Consider the following 20,525-nt stretch of genomic DNA (forward strand, 5'->3'; position numbering starts at 1 on the left):
ATAAATTTTTTAAAATGACCGTGAATTTGAGGATGTCACTATATATATATATATATATATATATATATATATATATATATATATATATATATATATATATATATATATATATATAATAGTCAGGGGTCATAAGTCCCATTAAATATTATACGTTAAAAAACTCTTGAATGATTCTTATTAATTAGATGAACATAAAGAGTTAGATGGTTTAAAATCAATATGATGCAAGAAAAAATGCTTCTTTCATAAGATAGATAAATAAATCGATAGATAGATAGAGATAGACATATATCGATATAAATATAGGTAGATATAGATAGATATAAATAGATAGATAGATTTTAACGTTCCTAACTAATTATACCATATCCAGCCACAAATTCATTACACATATATATAACATTTGTACACATTAATGAAAGTCAAGTTACACGCTTTACACATTAGCTAGTAATTCCATCATTTTTTTATTCATATCTTCTGTTGATTTTTGATCTATTATGTATTCTTAGGCTATACTTGACCTTTTTCGTATGAATATGTGTACATTTCAACACTAACATTGATTTGTTTTGATGATTTTTTTGTAAACATTGTATTGAATAATGCCAACCCCTTACAACTTCTTAGGTATAAGAAATTTTTGGTGAAACATTCATCAATCATAAAACTTACAAATATAATATAAATTCACAAAGCAAGATATCAAATGGATTTCTCGGAGAAATAACATCAAAAGATCATAGCTAGTGGCCTCTTCCAGGCATTCTTATTTAGATGCAGATCTAAAAGCATCAAATGAATGTATACTCGACGAAAATTCCTCACTACTCGAAGAACTGGTGGTAGGTGGCGACACGACTGAAAACAACAAAACCACCTGATTCTCTGTTTCCTCATCCTCATCTTCTTCACTCTTATCACTAGATTTTATATTAACATCATTCATATCTTTGTCTTCATTCTCATTATGTCTACCATAGTTTTCCTATATAACATTGTTTCCAAGGTGACTAGTCTCCCCTTCCTGCAACACTCCGTTGATATGAAGTTTCTTCAACACAAATTAACACATATGGATGCGATGCGAACGATATTGACATCAAAAGAATTCCACGGAGTCAGAGATTGAAATTTATGATAAAGGAGAGTTCAGGAGTTTTGGCTACTAGAAAAATAGCTGAGTAGCTAGCATTATCAGATTGTCAGTACATTCGAGCAAAGTGGTTACGGATAAAATCAAACCTCTTATTCATTTACCAGAGTTTTGGTTTTTCGGTGAGCCGCAATTCCTTTATAAAAATAACATATCCAATAATGACGCCGAGTATATCGCTTTCATGAGTAAGGGGAAATTTGACTTTTTACATCTTAGTTGGAAAGGTTTAATAGAGCCTAACTGAGACATGAACATGATTCCAAACTTGAAATAAGGACCAGTGGTGTTAAAATCGCAATAGAAGACTGAAATATTAAAATTAGACAACTACAGGGACCAAAACTATAATTTACTCTAGACAAAATTGCAAAAATGGTCCCTGTTATTTGCCAAAAATTATTACTTTGGTCCAAAAAGTTTTGGATTAACAGCACTAGTCGAAAATATGAATTTTATTGCAGTTTTGGTCCTTCCGTAAAGTAAAAGGACTTAAATGGTTGATCTGCCATTCTTATTTGTTGGTTCTTTTGTTTATGTACTTAATCTTATTAAAATAAACAAAATTTAGTGAGTTCCCACGGTCATCATTGGTACCTGAAAAATATTTAATCCACAACTATATGCCAAAGCTTAGTGAGTTCCCCAAAATACCACACACAAGAATATACATATAATGCATACACACCGGGACCACAACACAAAGACTGGATTGCCCTCGAGCCCACAACACGAAGACTGGATTTCCCCTGAGCCTATAGCTTAAGACTAGATTACCCCACTTGGGCTACAACCTAACACTGGATTGCTCCCGGGTTTGTTAGCCAACAACACAAAGTAAGACCGCCTCAACCCACCCCACAAAAATATGTCGACATATGAAACAAGAAAGTAATCAATTAATCATATAAGCACATGCAACTATCTACCTTAGGCTACTTGTCTGACAACTTACTACTACGTACCCGACCTCATACAGTACTACACCACTACTGGAAGATCTCTAAGGAATGCATGGTTATATGTATCCAGAGGTGAGATAAACATTCGAACAGGAAATCCCACTTTAGAGCCACAACCGAACAAGGAACATGCAAGAAAGTCGAGATCAAGAGTTCTTAGGCTATCCTACGTAACTACATACAACCCCTAAGGAACTCCACTATTCGATCACCAACCTATTGGTACTCTAACCAGTACGTCACTACCCCTATATCCTAAAATACAATGATATACACTGCAATACATAGTATAGTGAGGAAACTCACCTGAATCGAAGACCTAAGGAAACACAATGATAAGCTCACACCCTACACTGATCACTCTCACGAATCAATTAACACCAAAACAAGGTGGAACCTTAATCAATAACTCAATTCCCTCAAGTTTGAACTAAGGTCAAACTGGTCAAAAATTCAATGGTCAACGGTCAACAAAAGACAACAGTCAATGACCCCCCATGACGTAGCAAGCTATTGGCCACGTCATGGCCAACAAAGGACAAAACAGTCGATCATTAGAGCACCACCACGATGTGGTAGGCCCTTGGCCACGTCATGGGAACTCGTAGAATGCCAACTCCTTCATTAAGTGCTTAATTCCTATAGATCTAAGCCCAAACCTTCAGATCTACTCTTTCACACTGATTTATGGATAAAGTTTCCAACTTTATCCATCAGAACTCCATACTAAGGCTAGATCTGCAATCCTAAGTCCATTAAGTCCTTAATGAGGCTATAACTTGAGCATGAATACAATGTACATCAAACATGGTCCTTTTTCTTATTCCACAAAACTCTAATGTCCTAGAAAGCCATCACAAGCTCTGTAGTTCTTTAAACTCTAAGTGCATTCAAGGAAGAGACCAAAATCTCATTAAAAGGACTCAAACTTGCACCAAGAAGAACATAAGTCAAGATGAGAGTTTTATAACTCTAATCATTCAGAAATCTGAAGTAAATGGTAGATCCAAGCTAGTTCCTTGCTCCCTTGTACCAAGATGATCTTCCTCTTTCTTCAATCTCCACCAAAGACTAAGAAGTAAGATTCAAACCAAAGGAACAAACTCTCAAAGCTTCAAGGAGGCTAGGGCTCCATTTGGAAGGGATGAAGCTCGAATAGTATGCCCTAAACCTTGAGTTTAAGGGCTTAAATATTGAGGAAACCCTAAATGATCATGGGCTTGGGTTGTAGTTGATGCCACGTCGTGGCCCTCCTCTTGCTATGTTGTGGTAGACACCTGAATGCACGTTCATATATATGGAATTCCATGACTTAGTTCTCCATTTGTCACATCATGGCATAATGTTTTTCCCAAAAATCATGCCTTTGATCCTTCCAAGCCTTCAATCAATCTATTATGGGAAACGGTGTTATAATATCCCTATTTTATAAACTTCATCTCTCTCTCTCTATCTCTCCCTATATATATATATATATATATATATATATATATATATATATATATATATATCTTCACTGTCCACCAAAAATTAACTGGCCACCAACACTACTCTTGTCTTCGAAACACCATTGAAGGCTTTCTCAGGTCAATTTCAGCGCCACCGGCTTTTTTTTTTTCTGCTGCTACGATCACCATCTCTATCTCTTTGTCTCTTTTCTACTGCTACAACTGTCGGTGCAGTTAAATTGCTCACCGGATGGAGGTAGGGTTTAGATCTGCTATAAGTTGATGTTAACGGAGGTAGACAAAGGTGTTTAGATGATTGTATTATAATGTTGCCCCCTTCTCAGTTCGTCTTCTCCGATAAGGTTCTCCAGTGATATGAGTTTATAGCGACGTCATCGATAGTGATATACCACCTAGGATCATTTCATATCTAGATCTCAAAATACCCTAATTGACCAGCCCTTCATCGTCGACTTCACCCAACACCATTAGAAAACCTTAATCAGTTGGTGGTGGTGGTATGTACAGATTTGGATGTCAACTTTGTCTCTCTACCTCTCTGTCGAAGGTGTTAAGCTACGATTGAGACATCTATTTTCATTTTTCCCTTTCACCAAGAAAATAACAGAGAAAAGGTTTGCACATGATAGTGGTCCGACAAGGGTTTACACATAGATACTCTAACGACGATGTACATATCTGGACGACTTCATCGGTGGTGGTTTGGATGGTCCGACAAAAAAGGTATCTCCGATGAATAGGGTAGCCCAAAGGGCTGAGGTGGTTGTCCGACAGACTAAGGTGGTCTGGTATGCTAACATGGTCCAAAAAGTAGTGGTGGTCCAACAAACGGTGGTGGTCTGATAGGAAGTGGCAGTGGTCCAACAGTAATGAAGAGAGGGAGAGAGAGAGAGAGAGAGAGAGAGAGAAAGAGAGAGAGAATATAGCCAATGAATTTAAGAGTACGAGGTGGGTGATGGGTTAGTAGGTGAGGGTAGATATTCATTTTATGTTTTCGTTTTAATTAGAAAATATTAAAATAAATAAAGAAAAAAGAAAATACCAATGATAAACTCGTTATTTAAAAAAAAATCAAAACAAATTAAAACAAATTCTTAATAAAATCAAAGCTTTAGACCTATATTAATAATCAAAAAATTTTGGACGACTTTTTTGTCTTTACTCTATTACAAACTAGGTTAGAGACCCGTGGAAACTACATGTTTATAAGATAAACAATGAAAGTAAATTGATAAAATAAAAAATAAAATAAAAATTTAATACTAAACTATATTGAAGTATGATTGTCAATATAAGATAATATTATACTTTAATAAATAAGAGTTGTATGATTCTTAATTATATTTTGTTTTTTTATTTTTTAAATAATTGTAAGATAATATGATCTAAATAAAAAAAAGTATTATCTTTTGATGAAAGAAAAAAAAATAAACATCGTATAGATCAAAAAAATAATTAAGTACTACAATAAATATTTTTATATGATTTATATAAAATTATGTCTTCCAACTATAAGAAGAGATTAATATATATATATATATATATATATATATATATATATATATATAAAATAGAATATATAAAAAATAATGATTAATGATTTTAAAATTTAAATCCTGATTTGATTTTTAAATTTCAAAATATAAATATTGATATTTATATTGTTTTAAAGTATTAAATGTGAATAAAATTTCAAGAATGTGACATCATTAGAATCATATTCTATTTGGTTTTTAAAATTCAAAATATAAATATTAACATTCATATATTTCTTATTAAATATTAAATATAAATAAAATTTTAAAGATGTCATTAGAATATACTCTAAAAAATATAGTAATTTAGATAGTTTAGAACTTTAGATTTAGTTATCTGTTAAATATAACTACTCGTCGTGAGTCATGATATCAATATAAAATATAATACTAACTTAAAAACATTAGTAAACCCTTTCAAATATATGCAGGAACACTCCTACCCTACGCTTACCCTACCCCCACCCCCATTCCCACCCCAACCCTATTTAAAAATATGCAAAAAGCCCAATGCTTTCTCCCATGCACTCTTTGTCTTCAACCTCCAACAATTTTACTTATTCTTATCTCTTTCTCCATAACTTTTTCTCAAGCTTATACTCTCTCTCTCTCTCTCTCTCTCTCTCTCTCTCTCTCTCTCTCTCTCTCTCTCCATATATTATAAATATATAGGTAGTCACATTCTTATGCAATCATACTTGTGATCATTAATTTGTAAGACTTCTCTGACAAATTAATAAGGAAAGAAACCCTTCTTATAATACCATCTCAGTTGTCCCTCTAGATCTCAATGTCTGGCAGAAGATCTCGATCACGGCAAACTGGAGTTTCCAGGATCAGCGACGATCAGATTGCCGACCTCGTCTCCAAGTTACAACAAATTATACCTCATAATATCCACGCAACCCGTTCTGACAAGGTCATTGTTTTCTCCTTTTAGTCTATGTTATATAAATTCATGTTTATACGTATACATATATATACACCTTTTGTAAGTGTATGTAATTAAATTAAATACTCGTATATATAACATGAGCTACACAAATCTATTGCAAGTGAGGTACAAGTACTACCCGCAACCCACCCCACAATGCATAAATGGCTTATACTACTTGATGCATGTGTACTCTGTGTGTGTGGGTGAGTGGGTGTTCACATATGTCTATTTTTATTAAGTTATTGTGTTGCATGGAATAATAGCTGTAGGTGAGTTCGATAATCTGTAAAAAGGACGTAAAATTTACAAATTAGTTATGATTTATATTTTAAGAGATGAAAATGTTTTGAGTTGTGATTTTAACGTTAAAAAAATTAAACACCGGTTGATGGTATATACCCACAATAGAGCCAGAAATATTGATCGATCGTTAAACCAAGATTTGTAGGTTTTACGAGATGGGGTATGAAGAGATCGAAGTCTTTCTATAATCTTTTTTATGTTCAATGTTTTAATTTATATTTTGCTATAAGAAAGCCATCGAATGGAACAATAAATCAATTAATTAATCTTTTTTTTGAATGGTATTCCGATCACTTCTTAAGTCCTTAGTAAAAATAGTATAAGGTGTAAATGTAATAACCTGATATGATATTTTTTATATTCGACTTTTCGATCGTTTAAAATTTAAAAGTCAAATCAATCATTTTTAGCATCAAAATCAATCTTAATCATTTCTAATAAACCGTACTATATAAATACAGAAATAAAAAATATTTGACTTAGAAATTAAACTAACTAAAAACATCTAGATTTATTCACATTTAATTTTAAGATACTAATTTGAGCTTACAAAATAAGATATAGAATTAAGTAGCTAGATTAAATACACTAATTTGCAGACATCGTTAGTATATTAAAGTCGTAACTAAATAACTAATTACTAGAGCTAAACTTATGTTTTTTTTCAATGGTATAATACAAAGTTATATGTTGAGTTGGAAATTATCACTTACGCATTACCTAAATGATATCAAACGCAGGTTTCTTTATCTTTGAAAAAAACAAAGAATACATTTAATAGAAATAATTGGTTAATTGATTAATAATTATAAATTTGGGTGTAGGTTTCAGCTTCAAGAGTGTTGCAGGAGACATGCAATTATATCAGAAGCTTACACAGAGAAGTGGATGATTTAAGCGAAAGACTTTCAGAGCTTTTGCAATCTACGGACGCCAACAGTGCTGAAGCAGACATTATTAGGAGCTTATTTATGTAACTATATTGTTAACAAATTAAGCAGTTAATGTAAGGCTTTTCTGTGTTAATAAATCAGCATAAATATGTTTTCTTTATGTCCTTTAATCTCATTTTTTATTTTAGAGTATAAATTCAGGACTCCAATCCAGTTCTAAAATTATAATTTATGTGGTTTCCATCTTATAAAGATCTATTTCATAAAAATGTCAAAACATGTAATTTGATGCATGTAATAACTTCTAATAAAGGGCTTCTTGCGAAGGAGGATCCAGAAAGAAAGAACCTATAGTGGATGACAAATGTACCTTTCTCTATAAAATTACATCATGTAGAGTAACAATTCACCATCTTTAACCTGATGTAATAGTGCATAAGGCAGTGTGAGTCAATTTGATGTCCATATGATGTTTAGAAGTTGGTAACATGTCGTCCTAGGAAGCTTGCAAATCAGATGTTAGCAGTTAAAGAAAAACATTGCTAGAAAAAGGTAAGGTTTCCTACAAAAATTTCTTAAGACCAAAATTTTTTCGCTACTTCCTAAACATTACCGATGAGCTTCCAAGGAAAAAACATGTTTTTGATATTTTCTTAGAAGTTTCTTGGTAACAAGTAGGAAATACTGATGAACCATTTGTCACCAAAAGTGTCACCAAAGACGGTCAAAAAGGTATGGTCCTAAGAAATTTTTCGGAAATATATTTCTTAAGATATTCATTGGAAAACATTTCTTAAGAAATTACTTGAAAATATATTTCCTAGGAAACTTATCAGAAAGATATAAACTCGAAAATGCCTCGGGACTTCCAACAAAAATCTCCTCGAAAATCCCTCACAAAAAGTTTCTTAGAAGGGTTTTTCTTATGCACACCTTTTCATCGATGTTTCCTCGAAAACTCTGGTTTCCTGAAATTTTCGAGGAAATTGTCCTCCGGAAACGGCGTGTTTTTTGTAGTGAATTTAACACCTAAAAATTTAAACTTTAGAATGCTATGGTTTTAAAAATCTGTTCGACTATTAATCCACATTTAACAAGAATCGGTCCTACAAAAACATTTACAAACATTGGATGTTACCATTAAGCATCATACAAATCATAGCAAAAAATGAGAATGACATCAATACAATATATAAGGAACTTAAGAAGTTTCACTTCATTCTCTATCTCTTGACTTTTAACATTTATCTATCATCCTCTCTTCTTAACTGTGACCTGAGATACATGACATTAAAAGAGATACGCATGACAATAATGTCTCTTGAGCTACTTGGGTTTGTGACCCAAAACATTTATCACATTTTCATCAAAAACATTCCATCTTTGCAAAACATAGTTTTAGACCATAAACATTGTCAAGTATTTTCAAGGAAAACTCTTTTCATACACATCATAAATATTATTTCATATCTTATCACTTCATTTCAAAAGACATTTTTCTAAATTTCTTTCTCTTTTATCAATGACTAATTTCAGTATTAAATTGTTGCCAATTTTTATACTTAGGGTACCCCCAAGTCTAGACTAAGATGGAAAGAACAAATCAATTCACCAAGGTATTGTGCTAACTAGGACATCTACTTCGTGAAGGGGATGCGTCACCCCAATAGATTCCTATGGACCTCTTAAGAGACATCATGACTCGGGTAGCTTTCATTCATTATTTACTTTTTTTTCCTTTTTACTTTCTTCTTAGCTTTCACTTTTCACATTAACAATATTTATATCATCATTTACAGTATCATAGGTTATTATGAAGATATACTTTGAAAAGACACATTTCACATATAAAACATCCGTTCCTCCAAGACATTCTTACTTTCAAAATATTCTTTCAAAACATTCTTTTCAAAAACATTTAACGCTTTCATTTCAAAACATTTCATATATCAAAGCATTATATTTCATTATCATAAAATCATTTTGCCATGTACCCCAAAGTGGGAAAATGCCAAGACGTACCTACCTCAATCACATGAAGGTTAGTTAGTCCTCTTCTAGTCCATTTCCTTAGAGTGACACTCTCAAACACCACCTATACAACATGTATAAAAGTCAATAAATGACCAAAATACCCCTACAAGGGTTCTACACATTTCCTAATCTTTAATATGATAGATATATATGTTGAAAAGGTTTCAGGAAGGTTTCAGTACATATAGGTGAAGATCAATGATTTTTGGAACAATCTTCACCGTAATGACAGTAGAGTTCACCGTAATGGTGGGAGGTTTTACCCTAACCCTACGGTGAACCCTACTACACACTCAAATGTACAGTTTTTCTCATTAAGGCCATGCACTTTATATAGTTCTTGAAGGCCCTTTCTAATTCACCTTGTACCATTTATATAGATTCTCACACATGATTAGGAAGTGTTTTATCATCCAAAAACACTCCTCTTAATCCATTAAGTACTCATTGAAACCCTTCAGAACATAATGATCATCAAGTTGTAAAAGAAAGGTTAACTAGTCTATTGTTCAATTGCACATTCCAAAACTCACATAGTTTGTTCCGAACTCATTGAACACTCATATAAAAGTTTTCAAGTATATAAAAGCACCATTAATCTCATTATAAGTACATAAACTAACTATGGAATCCTTAATTCCATTATATGTTTCTCAAATTGCCCTTTAAGTCAAAACAATCACTAGATCTAAAACTTCACTAGAATTCCTTCATGTTAATGTTCCAATAACATATCTAGAGTGTTAATTAATGTTCATGAATGTTGTTCACTTATTAGATGTCAATCAGTATGTAATTATGCACAGATTTCCTAAAATGCCCTTATGACCAAATATTCCACACATTCAACTAAGCATCATTAAAGTCCTTATGTTTTTGCATTCAAATCATGTTATTAGTATCAACTCATGTTTATGAGTATCATATACTTATCAAATGCTCACATACAACGAATTCTATTGTTTCCATTCCAATTTCTACAAAATTAATACAAATCCATGTTTATACTTGATTCTACCATCATGGATGAATTTGAGCATTCTAATTGGTTATTGGATTTGTTACTATTAAATATCATCTAGGTCATAGGATCCAATCCCATTTGATCATCAATTATAATATCTCTAAATTAGATTTCTAGGGTTCATGGAGTTTTTTTTTTCCAAATCATCAAATCCATCAATGAGATGGTTGGATTGTGGTCAGAACCATGAAACCCACTCAATGGAGGTTAGAAAACCAAACCCTAATCATTTATTGTAGCCAAATTCGATATTGAGGTTCAACCCCAATCATAAACTCAAAAATAGAGTTAGAGTTGGATGATTTATACCTTCTTAGCCTTTAATTACTTCTCTTCTTTGCTTGAATGTTTCACAACTCCACTTGGATCAAACCCTATATACCAAAGAGCGAAGAGTCACCATTTACCTATCCCCTTCTCCTAATCTTGTTCTTCCCAAGCATATGAGAGAGCAGACCCATTAACTAGCTTTGAACTTTCCCAACTTATCATTTTTGGTCCTTTTTTGCATAAGCTCTTTCAAAATAACTCCAAACTAACTTTGAAGCTTTAGTTAACTTCCAAAATGCTCCCCCTCCATCCTAATCTTCACAAACATAGTCCAAGTTATTAGTTTGGTCAAATCTATAGTCAAACTAAGTTTCACCCATTTGTCACAAATACCCCTTTAACTTTTAAGATGTTATGATGTTCACTTATAACTTTCTAAACTTCATATCTACTAATGATATGATTATCCCTTGATGATTTATTATTTACTTTATTAATTTAAGAACGTAGTCATAATATAGAGGATGTAACAGTAAATGTGTGTGTGTGTCTATATATATATATATATATATATATATATATATATATATATATATATATATATTCAGAACATAACCAAATTATAAAACATATCATCAAAAAGTACATAAAAATAAACCATGAATATTAAATGACATGTTCATAAATGAACATAAATTATTTTTATGTGTTACATGTTACTGTTATGTGTTATATATATATATATATATATATATATATATCAATTGTTAAGCATAGAATCCGTTAGTTATCCTGAAACATCCCGAGATTTTTGCAGGTATTTCTGAACCCTCCTCTATCATTACCTTGTCATTTATAGTCCTTGGGGTTGGAAGTGTAGAGCCAAGATAAGTTTAAGGGGCAAAGTTGCAACCTTGGGCCAAGAAGGAGAGCGTTGCGCGTACATAAGAGTACGTTAAGTGTATTAAGGTCTGCCTTAGTACGTTGGGCGTAAACTTGTGTACGTTGGGCGTACTAATGTCAGGATGAAACCCTAATATTTAGGGTTTGGGGGCTATATAAGTAACATTATGAGCACCTTCCCTTCCCTTACCCCAGCCTCCACTGCTTAGAGTCGTTTTCCCCAAACCCTAGCCATTTCCTTGAGAGTTTGAGCTTATTGAGTGTTTTAAGAAGAAGTGTTGCGTCAAGGAGTTAAAGAAGAAGATCAAGCTTGTAGATCTGAAGTTGGGTTGTGCCTTAGAAGCTCCAAAAGGTAAAAAGCTTCAAACTTTATGCATATATGTATAGATCTTGCCATTTTTCTTTAAAGAACCATTTCTTGTCCTAAAAAGTCCCAAGATGGTGCATGGTGTGATTTGGACAAAAAGAACTATCCTTCTAGACTCTTGAAGGGGCCTTGAGTGATAAAAATGAGGTCCCAACAACTAAATGTGTCCCATGCATGGAGTAAGAAGGTCTTAATGGAGTAAGACCAAGTATTAAGAGCTTTTTGGACGTCCAAAGTGATAAAGTTTGTGACTTTATGGGTCCTAGGCACGTTAGGTCACTAGATCTAAAGTGTGGGCTTAAGTGCTTAAGCCATTAAGCACTTATTAGGGTTTTGGCAAAACCCCATGTACACCCAACGTACTGGGTCAACCACCTCGATGGTAGTCAACATCTGGACGAGTACGCCCCACGTACGTCCTCTGTTGGGCCTTTGACATTTAGGCTTCGAGTTTTGGACTATTTATGGGCTAATTGGATTTGGGCCTTTGCTGGACTTTATGAATAAGATGTTTTGGGCCAAGTTTTGGATATTGGATCTTGGGATTAGGCCCAATTAGGGCTTTGCATTAGAACTTTCAAGGCTATGGACCTGGTATTGGGCCTTGGCCCAATAAAGAGAATGGACATGATGGATGGTGTGGACACTTAGTCAAGACTGTAATGTTGAGTATTGACTTGATATTTATTATGTGATAGTTCGGGATTTCCGGTGAGACATCGATCAGAGGTTTACGGTACTTCGGCACTACTTGCAAGGTGAGTTACCTCACTATACTAAGGGGTCTAAGGCACTAAGGTCGGCCCATTGGATATGATATCCTAGAAGTTGGTAGTATGTTGAGTATGAGTTAGTGTTGCATGCTAGTTGTTATGCCAGTTAGGTAGATCTGTAGGACTACCTGTAGTCAGTGTTGTAAAAATCCCGACTAGGTCCCAATTAATCTCCGATTAATCCCTAGGCGCTACTTGACCGATTAGAGGGCGTCTAGCGATTAATCCCTGCATACACAATGAGTGAAACAGTAGAACCCAATAAAATTTTAACACTTTGAAGAAGTTATATCTCAATATAAACTATTTAAGGTATTATTATTCTTTTATTAATCATATTAACCTATTTTGTTATGATATTAGTGGTATTTATGAACTTTTATATGATATTAGTCATATTTAATGTTTAAAAATTCAACAAATTAGCATTTAATGGTCTCCGATTAATCCCCTGATTAATCTCTGCCTAGCCGATTAATTCCTTAACCCTAGTCCACCGACTAGCTAACGTCAAGCGATTTTTACAACATTGCCTGTAGTATTATGTGATTATCTGTATGTGTATTAGTTGTGTTATATGTCGACATATTATGTGGGATGGGTTGAGGTGATACTGCTCCGTGCAGTAACCAACAAACCCGGGAGCATTCCATGTACGAGCTGAGGGCCAGGTGGGGCATGCCAGACTCGTATTGTGGGCTCGGGGGCATTCCAGATACGAGCTGAGCTCGATGACAATCCAGATGTGAGTTGTGGGCCCGGAAGGCAATCCAGACTCACACTATGGGCCTATGGGTAGTCCACTCTGTTAAGCTATGGACCCAATACATGTTGTTATTTATATATGAGTTATGTGAAGTGTATCGACATTTTGGGGGAACTCACTCAGCCTCGGACTTATAGTTTTTAGTTTATTGTTTCAGGTACATCAGGGGATCGCGGAAAGGCAAATGTATGATCGTACAACTCCTCATATTTATGTTTATGTTTCCGGGATACTCTGATATTATACATTTTGAAAACAAGTTTTGTAATGATTAATGGTTTTGAAATGTTCTTAAAAGTTTAAATCTGACATGATTTTTATGGGTGTTACAGATCAAATGTAATTATAAGCATGATAACATAATATTCCTATTGGCTTGCAATCGTATCTTAATTTCTTAGGTTTAACAACCTATCTTATGGTAAATCATATGACCTTATCCTAAGTAGGTATTTTTACTTAAGCCTTACACATATTATGTTTAGGTTTGAGTTTTAACACCTAACTTGCTTAAATTATGACTCTGATAATAACTTGTAACATTCTACCTTTTATATCACAATCGGTGCATCCTAAAGATAGGGTAAAGTACGTTTGGGTTGTCTTTTACATAGTGTTTAATCTTATAATTTTTGTGAAACATATGGATCTATTTATAAATTTGCTATTAAACATGGATCATTTTTTTAACTTTATGAAACATAGGGACCATTTATGTTATTTATTTGTTAGGCATGGGTCATTTATGTAATAATGTGTAAGTTCCTTGTTAGGAAGGGACCATTTATGTAACTTTATGAAACATAGAAACCATTTGTGTAAATTCTCTAATATGCATGTCCATTTATGTAATTCTATGAAACACAGTACCAACTTTATAATCCTACTCCTAATAAAACAAACCTCTTTAGCCACGTGTCCATTCAGTAAACCTTATTCACCATCAACTAAAATTACCACTTTACCCTTCTATTCTTTAATCTTAAAATTACTCTTCTTTCTTCTAAAATCTCGCTTCTTAAATCGTAACATTGATAGGATATTTAAATTTTGAAATATGAAACTGGTACCATCCCCAAATCTGGGTACAATCGACAATCATCTCTTTTTTCTTCCCTGATCCACGATATCTCATCCTCTTCTTACAGTTACCCTCTCTCCGATGCTTATCTCGCTTGAATATATTCTACACTATATATTGAACTTGAGATTAAGAGAAATGAAGTGAAAGGTAAAATGATACGATTCATTGTTTTTTTTTTAAAGAAAGATGTTCATCTTTGGTTTTTCCTGATTCATGTTCCATTATGGCATATTTATTTGATGTTTTTGTTTTGATTTTTGTTTTATGTTCTTGTAAATCCGGTTTGGTCAATCAATATGCTAAGCCTCGATTGGTTCCACCCGGTTTCAGGTTTGTTGAACCGTTTTCTTTCGATTAGACTTAGGCTTTATTTGATGAATCATGAGTTTTAATCTGTAGGGTCGACTATTGGCAAGATAGCATCATCTCTCTTTGTTTGTAAGTTATAGTTATATTTCATAATGCAGGACAATTGTTCGATGATTTGCCCAAATGAAAAACTTTGATGTGTATGGTATCACAAAATGTTATATTTGTCTCCTTTGGTGTTTCTTTTTAACCTAGAATACCATGATAGTTTAGTCTTGCAATTTTATTTTAGTTTTTTATCTTAATAAAAAAGTTATGGAAAAAAGAGCCCCTTTAAACATCAGCATTTACATGTTCTTGTGAGTTAATACTTCAATTTTTGATGTTATTGGTTGAACCATTATGCTACAGATCATGATACTATGATGGAAACTATGATGTGAAGATGATAGTTGAAGGTCCTTTTGATACCTTCAAGAACAAGCTTGCAGTCAACCTTTCTGCCAATAATGACTTTGGTTGATAAAAAATGTGAATTAATAGTTAAGCATTAATGAAATCCAAGTGTGTGGCTTATGGATATAAAAAGGGAAAAAAAGGAACTTGATGAATGCCTCCTGATCAGTTTCACTATCAAAAAACGTTGAATATGGAAGGTTTATATGTGGTATTTTACAAATACTAGATTTGGTGGAAAGGAATACTTACAAATTTTTTGATAAAGAGTTGAAGGGCTTTAGGAGTAAATGTTTGATTTTTAATTTATGTCAAAAAATGGCAATTTTATCAAGGTGGTTGGATTGGTTTACTACGGAAGGGCTTTTTGGTCTTTTTTTGAAAAATTCTATTGGAAAGTGTTATATTCACAGTTAAGGAGTTTATGGGGTTGGTATCTTTCCTTTGCCAACTTAATTCGAAAATGAAGGGTATAATTAGTATTTTATAAACACTAGAGTTGGTGTGACAAAAACTGAAGTAGGATGCTAAAGTTATCAATGGAACGAAAGTATAATGTTATTTCTTTAATTAGGTTAATAATGGTAAAATGTTCAAAGTAATGAAAATGCAATATAATTTTGAAAATGTCAAATGCAAGAAAGTACAATGTCGTTTCCTAGGTTTGTGTAAGGGTTGAATGCAAGAAATGAAAGTAATTTTGTGGTAAGTGAATAGTTATGCACTTGTGTGGCTATTATAGCAGCAAATTTTATATTTTTTTTATGTTAATTTTTCTTATTAGAAAGATTTTTGTAGTAAACAGATGGAATCAAAGAGAAAGAAAATGGAAGTTAATCAAGACAAAATGTGTGCTTTTTGTCGGATCTTAGAGTTGATTTTCTACTTTAAGAATGTTTACTATATATATATATATATATATATATATATATATATATATATATATATATATATATTTGGATTGATACTTTATTATTTAAACCATTTAATGAGTTATTAACAAAACTAACTAAAAAAGAAATAAATAAATAAAACATCTACGTATCTACTAAAATAACTGCTTGCAAATAAATGATTAATATTATGCCTTTTTAAAATTTTAATGTTGCTTGATTTTGTAATTTATTGTGTTCTATTTATTTATGTTTATTACACTACCGTTATATTTATTTTTTTGTATAAAAATATCATTTTCATGATTGATTGTGTTTTTTATATTTTATTCAAACTTATATTGCATTGTCCAAAATCATAATTTTATTAAAATTCAATACATACGGAATGTATATCAGATATTCAAAAGACACTATTCAAAATAATATATATTAAGTTTAACTAATCATTATAAACTTATATATAAGGCTTATATCGTTGTAATTTAATAAAATTTTGTAAATTTTTGATTTTTTATTATCATTTTAAATTATCAATAATATTTTTCCTTTTTTCCCGTAGTTTCTATAGGTTTTAACCTAATATTTCAATTAAGCTGAGACCATTTAGTTTTTTTGTGAAATGAAGGGATATTTTTTTAGTTTTTTAAATATAAGGACAATAAATTCATTACTTGAAAGAGACCATTTATGTAATTTTATGAAACTTAAAGACCATTTCTATACTTTTCCAATTAAGCAAGGACCATTTTATAAATATTGCCGACTTCCTAAAATCCCCCGAAATTTTACATTTGCCGATATCAAAAAAATATAAACAAAGTCCTTTTACATAGTGTTTAATCTTAAAAAAATTAAAAAATTAAATAAAAAAGGGTTTGTAATCACCAATTAATTTCATCCACGTATCCTGTTTCAACGTGTGAAGTTGTCCTTGATTATTTGTGCAGAAACTTCTAGTTCTAGCAATCGACTCCACTCTCTCGCAAGATCTCGCCATATCACTGAAAGATAAGAGGTACGTTACCATTGGATCGAGTTGATTCCTATTTTATCTGATGTAATCTTTTGATTTAATACGATCTTTTGTTACTCTATCAGCTCGTTCATGTTTTTGATTTTGATTTTGATTTTGACTGATTGAAGCACTGTGTGAACTTTATTGAAGGTAATTGTTGAATCCTTTTTTAAAGAACATCAGTCGATCTGTAAATCTGTTAATGTGATTACCAATTACCAAAATTAAGTTGACAATACAGTACGTGTTATTGAAATTACTTAGGGTTTGCAAGGTTCCATAAAGGAATTTGATTGAGAAGAACATTTTCTTGAATCCCTTTTCTTTTTTATTGAGATGCAGCAGCAACATCGTATAATATTTATGCTAATAAATGTTGATTCAAATTCAGTTGCATCTTGAATCTGAGGATTAGAATCACAAAAGTAATTTTGCAATTTTCAGTATCCTCTCTTTTAGAATCCATCTACAATTGGGTGTTTAATTGTTTTCTTGGTTGATTAATTATTATCAGGACTTTTTGATTTCTTCTGTTTCATGTTCGTCTACTTCTCTACCCATCTAATTTGGTGTAAAAGACTTTGTAGTTGTTTTTGCCTTTTATTCTACTCTTTTATATATGTAGATCAAGGCAAATCACAACCTTTTGATACATATATTGGTTATTTATGTACATGTTAATGACTAATGAATGATCTTTTGAATTTGGCAGATTTGGATATGACTCTAGAACATATTGTTGAAGTTACAGGCCTTTCCCCTAGGGCTACGGATCAAGATGTTTACAATTTCTTTGCTTTTTGTGGCGCGATTGAACATGTTGATATTGTCAGGTGATTTCATTTTCTTAAATTTATTACTATGTGAATTGAGTTAAGTTAACAACTCTTTTGGTGTAGTTAGTAAATAGAACTATAACCTATCAAGTAAAAGTTAATAGTTATGAAAGGGAAAGGAAAAATAATGTATATACTTAAGCTAAGAAAGGGAAAATGACAAAACAAGTCCCTATACCACACAAGTATAATCTAATTAGACATTTTTTTTATCTAACAGGGCGGGGGAATACGCGTGTACGGCTTACGTAACCTTTAAGGACGCGTACGCTCTAGAAACAGCTGTCTTACTTAGTGTAAGTTCTTCTTATGTGGTCACATCATGACATTAAAACAACAATTATTAAACCTTAATATTTTCAAACTCTTTTAGGGAGCCACACTTTTGGATCAAACCGTTTGCATAACGCGATGGGGGCAAGATGTGGACGAACCCGAGTTTTGGAACCAGCAGTCGTTTTCACATGATGACGGGAGTAGTTCAAACGTAACATATCTTTCTCTTTATCTACAAAAATATTCATTAAATATAAAACTGTAAAAACACGTCCCACATGGATAAAAGAGCAAGACAGATTATAAGAGCATCTCCAGTGACAGCTGCTTCTTCTGTTTTTTGGGTTAAAAAAAGCTTTTTAACATTGGAGTAGCCTTTTTCACTCTTTATGCTCTTATTTGACAAGATTAATCAAATAACCACTATTTTTTTTCGTTCACAAAACACCATTGATTTAAGAAAGTACCAACAAAAGGTAAGCAACTCGAACTTTTTGTTCACAAAATATTTTTATTTTTATAGTTTTTAATGGTATTTTGTGAATGGAACGTTCCGGTTGTTTATCTATAAAACATTGGTGTTTTGTAAAAGAACAAATAGCCTTTTTTACTCATTTATGACATTAATCCTCTTTTTGGGTTTTTATTTATTTTACCTTGCTAGTTGTTTTAATATGTTGTAATAACATATTAAAATATAAATTCTAACTAAAAATGCAAAATAAAATATCCACAAATGTAACCGCAATTTTTTTTAAAACTACTAAAATTAACAATATACTCATACCAGCGTTTCAAAAAGCTTATTAAGTCTTTTTTTTTTTTTTTAAATTCTTCCAAATATACCCTTTGTTAATTATAAAATAAAAAACTCGATCTTCTACATCCCCTTTTATGTCATTTTAGATATTTTAGCTAGCTTGTCAGTTAGTTTACCAAACTTTGTTTTTTTACCTGCTAGCAGCTAGCTTTTCAGTTAGTTCACCAAACATAGTCTTAGTATTTTAATTAAATTTCTAATATATCAATTTGTACAAGTTAAAATTGGTGGGACAACTGTCATTATCAACTGTCTACTGTCAATTATCAACTGTCTACTGGGTTACAAATACAATCTCTCTATCAATCATGACAGATACACGCAGACCAATACGCATACACAGCTGGCGAAGCGGTGACATTAGCTCAAGATGTGGTGAAAACGATGATAGCGAAAGGCTACATTTTAGGCAAAGATGCTCTTGGAAAAGCCAAACAATTCGATGAGTCACATCAGGTTTCCGCCAGTGCGGCGGCAAAAGTGGCGGAGTTGAGTGAGCGGATGGGGTTGACCGACAAGGTGTTTGCCGGAGTTGAGGCGGTCCGGTCGGTTGACCAAAAGTATCATATATTGGATACAACTAAATCGGTTGTGTCGGCCACCGGAAGGACGGCGGCTGCCGCCGCTACTACGGTGGTTAATAGTAGTTATTTTTCAAAAGGCGCTCTTTGGATGTCGGGTGCTTTGAGTAGGGCGGCGCAAGCGGCGGCGGATTTGGGGTCTCATGGGATTAGCAAGTGAAGTGAAGTGGTCGGTGGGTTTTCCTTGTTCTTGTTCTTTTTTTTTTTTTTTTTTTTTTTTTTTAAAAAAAAAGAAGTTGGAGTATTGTAGTTTGTATAGGTATGCACTAAACTTTAAAACTATTGTTTTTATTTTAAGTTTTATAAATAATTGATATATTAAATATGATAGGAAAAATTAGAATAAGAGTATGGTTTTCGAAATAAACAATTTGTTTTGTAGATGATTGAATATATTGAGCGAGTTTTTAGACTTTTTTTTAATGAGTTATAAATATAATAGAACTTTAATGGACCATTTTTTTTTATATGAAGTGGATGAAATTGGTATATGAAAAAAGAATGAAGTGCATGTGAAAGTAATATTAGTCTCAATTTTGTAACATAAAGCTTGAATTATTGGTGGGTTTGTTTCCTCACATGATCTGGATGACTCATGCTACATTTAAATTTTTATATTGATGAACTCGCCGACTCATATTTAGTATAGGGATGTAAGTTATAATTTGTTGTTTCTGTTGTAAACGTTGAAAGCTACTTAAAATGAAGAAATGTATCAAAAAGATCGTGATGCTTTAGAGAGGTCTAATTGCATAAAGTAAGGATTTATCGAAATCCAACATTAGTGTTTAAGTAATATACCTTTTGTTGTCTACTTTAGCGAAAAGCAGGTATTCCATCTGTTTTAAACTTTTAATGTG

At 32.4% G+C, this 20,525-nt stretch overlaps 2 protein-coding genes across 3 annotated transcripts; both read left to right on the forward strand.

Moving 5' to 3' along the window:
• The first annotated feature begins 5,768 nt into the window (after positions 1-5,768).
• Positions 5,769-7,415, forward strand: LOC145068624 (transcription factor PRE6-like). The gene is made up of 2 exons (XM_079015618.1): positions 5,769-6,041; positions 7,187-7,415. Exons 1-2 carry the CDS (start codon positions 5,913-5,915, stop codon positions 7,337-7,339), a joined length of 282 nt encoding a protein of 93 aa, XP_078871744.1. The 5' UTR covers positions 5,769-5,912; the 3' UTR covers positions 7,340-7,415.
• A 9,581-nt stretch (positions 7,416-16,996) lies between these two features.
• Positions 16,997-19,875, forward strand: LOC145069599 (RNA-binding (RRM/RBD/RNP motifs) family protein). Of its 2 annotated transcripts, none has more exons than XM_079016550.1 (5): positions 16,997-17,152; positions 17,865-17,985; positions 18,209-18,284; positions 18,362-18,475; positions 19,400-19,875. In XM_079016550.1, exons 2-5 carry the CDS (start codon positions 17,873-17,875, stop codon positions 19,823-19,825), a joined length of 729 nt encoding a protein of 242 aa, XP_078872676.1. In that variant the 5' UTR covers positions 16,997-17,152; positions 17,865-17,872; the 3' UTR covers positions 19,826-19,875. The 2 variants fall into 2 exon arrangements, with proteins under 2 accessions (XP_078872676.1, XP_078872677.1); XM_079016551.1 differs by lacking the exon at positions 16,997-17,152 and adding an exon at positions 17,230-17,302.
• Positions 19,876-20,525: the final 650 nt, after the last annotated feature.

The sequence above is a fragment of the Lactuca serriola genome, chromosome 8 (assembly GCF_051521515.1).
Source record: "Lactuca serriola cultivar US96UC23 chromosome 8, Lser_US96UC23_V15, whole genome shotgun sequence".
NCBI lineage: Eukaryota > Viridiplantae > Streptophyta > Magnoliopsida > Asterales > Asteraceae > Lactuca > Lactuca serriola.

Coding starts and splice junctions, on each gene's coding strand:
- LOC145068624 (XM_079015618.1), top strand. CDS start 5,913: ATGTCTGGCAGAAGATCTCGATCACGGCAAACTGGAGTTTCCAGGATC. Junction 6,042..7,186: donor ACGCAACCCGTTCTGACAAG/GTCATTGTTTTC, acceptor ATTTGGGTGTAG/GTTTCAGCTTCAAGAGTGTT.
- LOC145069599 (XM_079016550.1), top strand. CDS start 17,873: ATGACTCTAGAACATATTGTTGAAGTTACAGGCCTTTCCCCTAGGGCT. Junction 17,986..18,208: donor GAACATGTTGATATTGTCAG/GTGATTTCATTT, acceptor TTTATCTAACAG/GGCGGGGGAATACGCGTGTA. Junction 18,476..19,399: donor ATGACGGGAGTAGTTCAAAC/GTAACATATCTT, acceptor CAATCATGACAG/ATACACGCAGACCAATACGC.